Source organism: Cynara cardunculus, assembly GCF_001531365.2.
Source record: "Cynara cardunculus var. scolymus isolate 2C chromosome LG 17, CcrdV1, whole genome shotgun sequence".
Taxonomy (NCBI): domain Eukaryota; kingdom Viridiplantae; phylum Streptophyta; class Magnoliopsida; order Asterales; family Asteraceae; genus Cynara; species Cynara cardunculus.
In genome coordinates this window covers 35,032,609-35,043,412 of record NC_037544.1, presented here as the reverse complement: position 1 = coordinate 35,043,412, position 10,804 = coordinate 35,032,609, and the positions used below count along the sequence as shown (strand labels likewise).

At 33.3% G+C, this 10,804-nt stretch overlaps 1 protein-coding gene across 2 annotated transcripts; it reads right to left on the bottom strand.

Annotated features, from left to right (window-relative positions):
- Positions 1 to 647: 647 nt before the first annotated feature.
- On the bottom strand, positions 648 to 3,228 carry LOC112500788 (arogenate dehydrogenase 2, chloroplastic-like). 2 transcript variants are annotated; one of them, XM_025104369.1, is made up of 2 exons: positions 1,961 to 3,228; positions 648 to 974 (listed from the first exon to the last, which is right to left on the bottom strand). In XM_025104369.1, the coding sequence occupies exon 1, from the start codon at positions 3,162 to 3,164 to the stop codon at positions 1,989 to 1,991; it is 1,176 nt and encodes a 391-aa protein (XP_024960137.1). In that variant the 5' UTR covers positions 3,165 to 3,228; the 3' UTR covers positions 648 to 974; positions 1,961 to 1,988. The 2 variants fall into 2 exon arrangements, with proteins under 2 accessions (XP_024960137.1, XP_024960138.1); XM_025104370.1 differs by having other exon boundaries at positions 648 to 968.
- Between the last annotated feature and the right edge of the window lie 7,576 nt (positions 3,229 to 10,804).

Genomic DNA, 10,804 nt, shown 5'->3' with positions numbered 1-10,804 from the left:
AATGGATATTGAGACTTCGCTTATGGGTTCCCACCTTCTTCTTGTACTATACCGATGGAAAATTTGTCAACATAATTGAAAGAAAGATTAAGAGGCTAAGAGTAGAGATGCACAAAAAAACCCAAAGTCTAAATCCTGGCCTTAAAAATCCCGGGCCTAGTAAGCCCGAAGTCTGGTCTGGCGGCCAGGCCTCGAAGCTCAATCATGCTAAAATTTTGGGGGCATGCCTGGGGGACTAAGCCTGGCTAATCCCGAAAAAGACCAAAACGCCAAGTCTAAAAATCCCAATCAAGCCCTTTTTCAACCCCAAAGCTTAGGCCTTTTTTCCCACTAAAAGTAGGCATTGAAGGCCCGAGCGTTGTGCATCTCTAACTGAGCGGACATTGAATAGAAAAGGTAAAATTGGTAGCATATAAGAGAGGCTAGTCTCACCCAACAAAAAGTAAGCTTTTTTGTCTCATCCGGTCCCATTCCATGGATCAATGAGTTTTTGTGCTATCCCATGTCTCGTCAAACGTGAAACAGTGAGTTCTGTCATATCCCGTCTAGTTTCATGTGCCAAACACAACCTAATTTCTGGATTCCCTCTACTCTCCCTATACTAACAAAAGGTCAAGGGTGGATGTATAACACTTCTTTTAACACTAGAACAAAAACCTCTTGGTCCTCCATTTCTGAAAGCAAAGGTACAGAAATACACTTATTCTTGAAACTTGATCACCCAAATAAAACTACAAAAACACTTTTATTGATATCCCATAATAACCACATAAATGAAGGAAATCTGCTTCTGCAATCCCTACTAATCTAACAAGCTCCCACCAAGATTAAAAACTTCTAAAAATATAACAAAATTTGCAGCTTCATACAAGTGAGGAAATATGACCCTGCATTTAGATTGTCTCCTTCCCCATTTGTCTCATAAGCCATAGAACCACACATTAGCATCGTACAACATAACAATCGATCTACACCTTCAGAAGAATCGACATGATACCAAAATTAGTAGTTACTAACGGTAATTAATGCACTTGTATGTCTTAAGTATGAAATAGATAGGAAACCAAATTTCTTCGTATACAAATGCACAAACCAACATAAACAAATAGTTTATATAAAAACCAAACGAGCCTAGTATATCCCACCTAGAGGTGGGGTTGGGGAGGGGGGTTGTACGCAAACCCAGAGAGTAGAGCGGTTGTTTCTGTGAAGACAACTTGCAAAAAGTGTGTGAAAAAGAAAGCATGCCTGAAAAGGCTGAATAACTAGAAAAAAGAAGTATAAATGGAAGAAAGCTTTCCTAGAAACAAGGCTAGGGAGCACTAAAGAAACAAAAACAGGGGCATAACAAAGGATAAGCAAGTGGTCTATCTTTCTCTCAAACACTGCAATATTTTCTTTTTTAGAAAGTTTCAGAGTTAAAATTACTTACTAGCCACAATCGTTATCGTTATAAATAAGTCACAGGTTACTTATTTCAGTCACACAAGATTCCTTTATTTTGTTTTTGAGCGAAGGGTATTTTAGATATTTGACAAAGAATCCACAACCATTGAAACTTTCAAGGGTCCGAAGGTGTAATAGCTATTGGTTGACAAAGCTGCGAAACTGCACCTAATCAAAGACCACAATCTATGTACACCTAACTGTTCAGTATTTCTTATGCTACATCCTTAGTTTTCAAGCAACCATATAGCCAAAAATTAGCCCGAGAAAACCATGAACTGCCGAAGTCATTCAAGACGTTCAAAAATTGGGAAGGAACCCTAAATAGGATACTAAAGTCAAACCATGGTTAAAGTGCAATGTCTTACGTTTGTAAGATGCTCATTAGCAATCCTGTAAAGAAACCAAATCCTAAGAAAGATCATTGATTGCAAGCTAATCTACAAGATCATGATCCAATATAAAAGAGAATTGCAATTGGATTATCAAGAAATGCCAAATGAAATAAGCATACCATGAATTGGAAACTTATTGCACTGTTCTCAGCTAGTAGAATCTGATTCAGATGGTAATGCAGGTCCATTCCCATTCCCATTCCCATTCCCATTCCCATTCCCATTCCCATTAGGAGGCAATTTCGACAAGACTGGTGCTTCTGGTAAAACGCCCAAATACCGTTCTCTAGTCCCAAACAATTGCTTCCTCAAAACCTCATGCAAATGACCAAACAGCTCTTTCTTCAAAGATTCGAAAGCCAAATCCAATCTTTCCAACTGTTCCATTGCATTCTTATTGTACATAAATAACCCATAATACAACTCAAAACTATCACTTGATGTATTATCCACCAAATCCAACAATCTCTCATACCCTTTTGTGTTAATTGGGGTACTATCCAAATTCAGCTTCTCCAAGATCCTCCCAACTGTATGGGTTATGAATTGAGACTCTGCTGCATGCTGATCATGCTCAGCACAAGTCATCTCCTTCATAATGCACCCTTCTTTGGCAAAAGCATCAAGAAATTTTTGGCAACGCGAAACCCTAGCTTCATCATGCCCAATTCTAACTTTTTCATACACAAATGGAAGATTTTTCCAACTGTTTTTACCACTTTCAGGCCCAAACATCGGATGGGTACAAAGAATATCGAAATCTGATGGCAATATTTGCAAGAACAAATCTTTAGCGAATTCTTTAACAGATAAAACATCTACGAATAATGTGCTTCGTTTCAACCTTTGTAATGGCAATGAGCGGAGTACTTTGTCGGTTGAAAGGATTGATGTGCAGAGGAGGATTACCTCGGGGTGTTCTTCGCAGAGGTCGTCGGCGTTAGAGTAGAAAGAGACGCCAAGCTCTGTTGCCACAGCGGAGTAATCGGTGCGGGAGTGTGCAAGGACGTTGTGACCTTGACGAACTAGGGTTTTCGCAAGGAATTGGCCAAAGTTGCCGAAGCCTACAATGGCAATTTTTAGTGTTTTGGATTTTGCGATGCGGTCGGATATTTTGGATTCGTAGTCGAAGGGTTGAGCTGCGTCTATGGCGGATATTTGGAAATTACGACGGAGGCGTAGGATTTGGATCTTTCGTAGATGAGACGGTGGCGGCGGCGGCGGAGAATGAGATAGAGAGTGGTGGTTGTAGCTGCGACGGTGGAGATGGTGGTGGTCGGAGAGAATGGAGAACCTGGAAATCGTCGGAGAATTGGAAAGCATTTTCCGATGAAGCTTCTTGCCGTGTGAGAGAACGTTAGAAAGAGGGATTTTGACTTCGCCGGCGACGGTAGACTGGTTTTGGTTTGAAAGGAGGAAATGGGAGCTTGTTAAATGGGAACAATTTAGTTGTTATACCTACTGCCTACAACTCTACAAGGGTAATAATGGAATTTCACATTTTAATTTAAGTTTACTATTTTCGAAAGAAATAATTTAAATTACCGTCTAAAACTGCAAATTGTTTGTTTTTTTCTTAGATATATTAAGGGGTAACATCTGAATCATTAAGAGTTGAATATTATTTGAAAAAAAAAGTCTGCTTTTTAATGGTTCTAAAACCCTCTGAATGATTTTGTATCATGAATCTTCCTTAACTATTAAGAGCCCTAATTTCATTGTACACAATTACCAAACAATTATATTTTATTTTGTATTATATCATGAGAGTTACTTAATCATTTTGACCACTTAATCATTCTGCACAAAATCATTCATCAATTGCCAAACAGCCTCTTGTCACACCTCTATTTAAGTGTCGAGAGCTTGTTTATTTTGAGTTCGAGTTTAATAATTTTCAAGTTCGAGTCGATCTTAAATACAAAATAGAACTCATTTAACTTAACGAGTCGAACATAATAACACCAAAATTTGACTTGATTAATTCGAAAACAACTACTCGACTCGTCTCGTTTACACCCGTACTTCTATCACTTAATGTTCATACCGCTCTTTGAAATTGAAAATTGGTGAATTATGATAAAAATCGGATCCATTATCTTTAATTTAACATCCATTTGATACATTTTCTTCATCCGTTTTCTTTTTCGTGTTTTTTCTGTTCTCTGCCGATGTCACTTACACACAGACACATAACATACATAGGTTTAAACGAGAACATGATCAAAATAAGATAACATGAGAACCCTTATATCACATGTGATTCGATTTCAGTCAATGCAGATTTCACTGACAACCGAAGAACGTTGACCAAACATGAATCACATGTGATTTTTAGTCTAGAATCACATGTGATTTTTAATCTAAAATCACATGTGATACAAACGTTCTCGTATTCGTTTGTTTTGATCATGTTCTTATAACTCAACCCTATATTACATATAGGTTTGATATATTTAAAAAAATGTGTTTTATACTATAAACTTTATTTTCTGAATATATATATATATATATATATATGTGTGTGTGTGTGTATATGTGCATGTGTGTGAGAGAGAAAGAGAGAGAGGGGGGGTTTCAAAATAAGAAAGTTAAATATCTTGAAAAACTAAAGAAAAATTATGATTTATTGAAAAACTTCCATTTGAAGAAAAGGATCATTTATAGATAGATATGTGAATTTATATGAATAACTTGTAACGTAGGTTCACATATGCATATTCAAATAGATTTTTTGGATTTTTTTCAATGATTTACATATGAACTATCTCTTCTTATCTCATGATATTTAACATTCTTATTTGAAACGACCTCTCTCTGACACACACACACACTCTCTCTCTCTCTCTCTCTCTCTCTTTATATATATATATATATATATGGAGAGAGAGAAAAAGAAAGAGAGGGACTTGAGATCATGTGAGACCAATCTGTTTTCGTGAGACCAATAAGATTACATTTTTACAATTGAAACTTCACAGTAAAAAAAAGCGAAGGTAACATTCACAATGTTTTTATTGTGAAAATTCGGATTTTTACCTTCACAATGTTTTGCTGTGAAGTTTCAAATGTAAGATCTTTCGGTTCTCACGAAAACAGTCTGACCTCACGTGAATCCAACCCCTAGATATAGATATTTAGTCTTCTTATATTCTCATGATAAAAAAGGACGATTTTAGAGGAGGTTGCATCTGCTCTAGCACTAAACTAGGTTGCATTTTAAACGTGTTCTCTCTCTCTCTCTCTCCATATATATAGCTAATCATTTGAGAACCCATAAGAGAGAATCCATAGAACTACTGCATCATTTGTTATTTTATATGATTTTTTTCATTTACAATATAGATTCAGAGTATTGATTATCATATATTTGTTTTACAATGTGAACATATTTTCCGTGTTTATGAAACAAAAAATACAAATAATTTTTATTGCCATATGAATCAAATCCAATGAGGGATAAAAATCCCCATGTGGTCACAGAGGTTCAAATACGGTGACTCCAAGCTATCTGCAAAGCAGGTGGTCGCCCAGGGATTAGTCGGCTCGCATAGCGGGTTGGATATCCAGGTGAATAGAAAAAATACATGTTAATCAATATCTTAAATTCTAATCTTAGATTAAAAAAATCATATGAACCCAAAGCCCACTTACTATTCATGATAAACAACATGTAATAATAATGAATGTTTATCACATTATTCAGATGAACCAAACCCAACTAGCGATTTCCGACATATCTTTCCTTAAACAACGGTGAAACGTGAAGTTTTTATTACGATCCACCGACTTCGAGCAATTTTCCGTTGAGTCCTATTAAAACGATCAATGTACATGAAAAATAAACACAAGTCCTCATCCTTGGAATATGCTCCTCATTGCAGATTCTAATACATAATTTTGCAACATGACCCAAGAAATAATTTGCACATTGGCGCAACAAATCCTCAATCTCATAAAAATCCTCATAGCAGATTTATCTCCCTGTCACCACCTTGTTAATACCACTCCAAAACCGAATACATCATTCCGTAGGGTACTCGGTTCTGACGATCCTTATTACAAGTATGCCATTGCAAAACGACAACTGAGATTGGGTCGGTTGGGGGGAGCACTACAACAAAATTCAGTTTATAGGATTTCTTTGCGTCCTAAAAGACTGCTTAAGTTATAGGACTTAATCTATAGAACTGAAAAATAATACGTCCATTGTAATAAGTTTTATAAGACGTTTTTTGGGCATGTTCACAAGTTTTTAAGGATACTTTTAGTACAAAGTGTCACATTAGCAACTTTATAGGACAATAAGTGTAATATAAAAACAAATATCCTATAAAAAGATGAGTTTATAGGACACTTTATAAAAGTTGTTAATATGAAGATTTGTAATAAAAGTGTCCTAAAAAACTTGTCAAGACGTGCAAAAACGTCATATAAACCTATTGCAACGCCTTTAGATAGGAATCTTTATCTTTTTGGTCATATAAATTAAGTACACTTGGATATTGGGCACTCTATAAACCCAATTTTGTTGTAACTTATTATGGGTGGCAACTATATTACCTTTTATAATCGAGAATTGTTTTTTTCCATCTCATAACTAAAAGTAAAAAAGCACAAGTGGATACTTATTTTGGGACAAACTAAAATAGAAATGTAGACATTTTGTGGGTCGAAGGGAGTAGTACCTTAGTACCGAAATATGCTACTAACGGAAGACTGAGTTGCTTACATAGTGATAGTAGCTTTAAATTGGATCCACTTTTCAAGTCAAATCTGCTACACGTTATTGTGTTTTTAGACAATATAACATAGACTTGTAAACGACTCGTAAACTTCTAAAAACAAAAACACAATTTGGTAAACGAAGAAGACAATTTTCCCATCCATATTTCATATTTTCTTTACGTGAGGTTCCACGGAAAGTGGAAATGACGAATCATTCTCCTTACGATTTTTCAATGCCTATATAGAGTTTGGATTGTACCTCATCCAACAATATCTTCCGTCTGTCGAGCTCATACTCAACGATTGTTTGCATCCGTATGTCATAGCTCAACGGTTGAAATGGCTCTGAGACAGTGATCTTCATTCAGATGTATATAATTGCATCGACACAAACCAAACTCATTGACGTTTAAAATGTCAAAGCGTCCTAATAAAATACTTTATAGAAGTTGAGTTTATAAGATCAAACTATAACACGTCTTATCTAAAAGCTTTACAATAGGTTTATAAGACGCTTTTAAAGCTTTTAGGTGTTTTAACAAGTTTTTTAGAACGCTTTTAAATTAAGTTCCCTATTAGCTAATTTATAAGATAGTCCTATAAACCGATCTTTTTATAGGAATTATGTTTATGGGACGCTTTTTCAAATAGTGTCGTATAAAATAGGTAATACGGCATCTTAGTCTAAAAACAACCTAAAATACTATTTAGAACACCTAAAAACGTCCTATAAACCTATTGTGACACTTTTAGATAAGATGCATTTTGGTTTGGTCTTATAAACCTAAGTCCTATAAAGTAATTTATCAGGACACTTAAACATTTTAGACGTCCTATAAAACCAATTTTGTTGTACTGACTATGACATGGATGAAAACAGGTAGTTCCTTTGTTTTCTTTTTTGGGAGGTGAAGGTATGGGAAAGAGGATGAAGTAACTTATGCTTACGGGACCAAGGATTGTAGGGATCGTCATTGTCGTTGGTATAGTCCTTCAAAGCTGCAAATTTGTATTTTGTGCATGTATAGGGTTCACTTGGAAGATTCATAAGTATTTTGTTCCCACGACGATTAAACAAAATTACGTTATACACAAACTTTTTGTCAACTCTCTTATGTGCATATTTATGTGTTTATAACTATTTAGCATAAACACAAATTGTCCCAAGGTGTTAAGAGGGGACTCTTCAGAGTGTCGAGTTCCTAGAGAGGAAGACTTTGACTCTGATACCATGTGAGAATATATGGAACCCGCAAGTAACTCTCCAGAAGATCCCTTGAGGAGAAAGGGGAGGTTTCAACGTAAATATAGGAGAAATGGTCCAAGTCTAGCCGATGTAGGACTCCAATACTATTCATAAACCATATTATATAAATTCTATGTTATTCTCATGTTATATCTTTGGCATCCCTTGTTGGTTTTACCTACCACTACAACAAAATTGGATTTATAGGACACCTCAATAATATCTTTAAGTGTCCCAATAGACCGTTTTATAGGACTTAATTTATAGGACCAAAATATAAAGCGTCTTATCTAAAGGTGTTGTAATAAGTTTATATATATGACGTTTTTTGGTGTCTTAACAAGTTTTTAGGACATTTTTAGTACAAAGTGTCGCATTAACAACTTTATATGACACTTTTGAGAAAGTGTCCTATATAAACTCAATTTTTTATAGGACATTTGTTTTTCTAGGTCAAATTTTCAAATAGTGTCCTATAAAGTTGATAATGGGACGCTTTATAAAAGTGTCCTAAAAAACTTATTGCGACGTCAAAAAAACGTCATATAAACTTATTACAACACCTTTTGATAGGACATTTTATTTTTTTGGTCCTATAAGCTAAGTTCTATAAAGAGGTCTATTAAGACACTTAGAATTTGGGAGTGTCCTATAAACCCGATTTTGTTGTAGTGAATCTGAATATTGATCAAACAAAAATAATAACATTGAACAATATCTGAACAATTGGTTCCACAACAACAACAAAATATTGCAAGCACGGTGTTGAATGTTATTCCTTCAAAAATCAATTGGTCTTGAAGGACCAAATCTTGAATCATGTGGTGGTTGTATAACAAAAGTCATGAATCTTGAAAGATAACATTCAGAATAACATCTAAAGTTATCTAAAGCTACTAAAAAATAATGAAACCTAAAAGATACACACTTTTAGATGTTGAATCTGCAAAACTTACTTGAGATAGAGTGACGGTGATGAAAAGAGAAGAGGGGTGAAAGCCACCTGAAACCGAATGATGGAGATGAACCCTAACAGTATAATTATACACGGAAGAGGGATTTGAACCATGAATCTGTTAGAAGCTTGAATCGTTTGTGCGGGAACATGAATTTACGAAGTCGCCTTGGGGACGTAAGATACGAACGACCTGTCAAGGGAAAAGAGACCTTGGTTTAGTTAAGGTTGTAATTAAGAGATTTAAGACTTTGTGCATTAATGAGTAGTACTTTATGCAACATGAGTTGTTTTAAAACTTTTCTGAAATATGTTTTATAAAGTAATACATATATAAATATAGATAAGTGATTAAGTTATTTAAAAAAAAAGTGATTATATAATATTAAATAATATGAATTAGTTAATCAACTGTGATTAGATGGAATACAAACGATAAAGTATTAAAGTGGATCGTTTCGAACAGATTTTTCCATGGAGTTTATTCAAATTTTAATGTATACATTTTTTATGATCTTTCAAGTAAAACCATTTACCCATATATATATATATATATATATATATATATATATATATGCATATATTACTAAAAGAAATTCAAAAGCTGTTATTAACCGATAAGAAAATAGAAATAGAGACATTGATTTTTCTTTGTTAAGTTCGACGATAATTAAAAAGCAGAATTGTTAAAACGAACTCATAATAAAATAATCTACGAATATAAAAAATAATTCAATTAATATTATAAAAAATAATAATCAATAACCGAAAAGAATATAAACATATGAATAATACAAACAACGATTATTAAAGAGAATCAATGTGAGGAATATGCGGTTGTTGTCCTCGTCAAGTTTAACAACAAAAACAAAAATACTCGGTGAGAGATTTGATACCTTCATAAATTGGCATACATCAAATAAATATTTAATAATTCAACATTTAATCTATATATATATATATATATATATATATATTAAAGGAGAAACCAAGGTTGATGACTTGCTTCTCCTAAAGATTGGAAACTTGTTTATCTTTTTTTTATTTAATATATATATATATATATATATATATATATATAATTTTTTTTTAATTTCACATTTTAATTTCTATAAACATTGATTATTCATTTATGTTTGCATTTAACACAATCTTTTCATTTTCCTTAACTCTTCTATCTCTTTTTCTCCATCTCCATCTCCATCTCCATCACTTGATTTGTTTTTTATTTCATTTTTCTCCATCTACATCACTTGATTTGTTTTCATTTCATAAATTGTTATTTTTCAACAAATCTATTTTCAAGTTTATTTCGAGAAGACTAATTCAGGTATGCGTTCTTTTTTTATTTTTGTTGGGATTTTAGAATTTTTTTTTTGTTTACTTTTTTCTTCTATGATTTTCTTAAGTTTTCTCAATGAAACGGAGTGTTTGTTCTTGACAACACTTTTAGAGTTTTGATGGCAACAATGGTTCGATTAATCGTCTGATGATAGAATCTTGAAAGTATTACAAACCATGATGTAGCCTCAACATATTTTTGTAATGATTATCTTTTTTCAAGTATACTTTGAGAAAACTAATATGCGTATGCATTCCTTTTGACTTTTATTGAGATTTTTGAAGTTTTTTGTTACAATTTTTCATTTAGCATCACCAAACTTCAACATGCCCTTTTTTAATAGTTACATTTTTTTTTCAGGTTTATTTCGAGACGGCTAATCTGAGTATGCAACTCTTTTTAATTTTGTTAGGATTTTAGAGGTTTTTTTTAACTAATGTCTTCTATATTTTTCTTAAGTTTTTTTTCCCAATAGAACCAACAATATGTTTTTAGCAATTATTTTAGAGTTTGGTTGACAACAACTATTTCTCATGGAATCTTGAGAAACCAAGTTTAATGAAAAACAATCTTTCATATTCATCTTTTATTTTCTTGTTATTATTTTACATTAAAATGTTTTCAACATACAATTGTTGAAACTTTTTTTTTCAAATTCTATTTATTTTAAAATATTTTCAACCGCATTAATC

Coding starts and splice junctions, on each gene's coding strand:
- LOC112500788 (XM_025104369.1), bottom strand. CDS start 3,164: ATGCTTTCCAATTCTCCGACGATTTCCAGGTTCTCCATTCTCTCCGAC.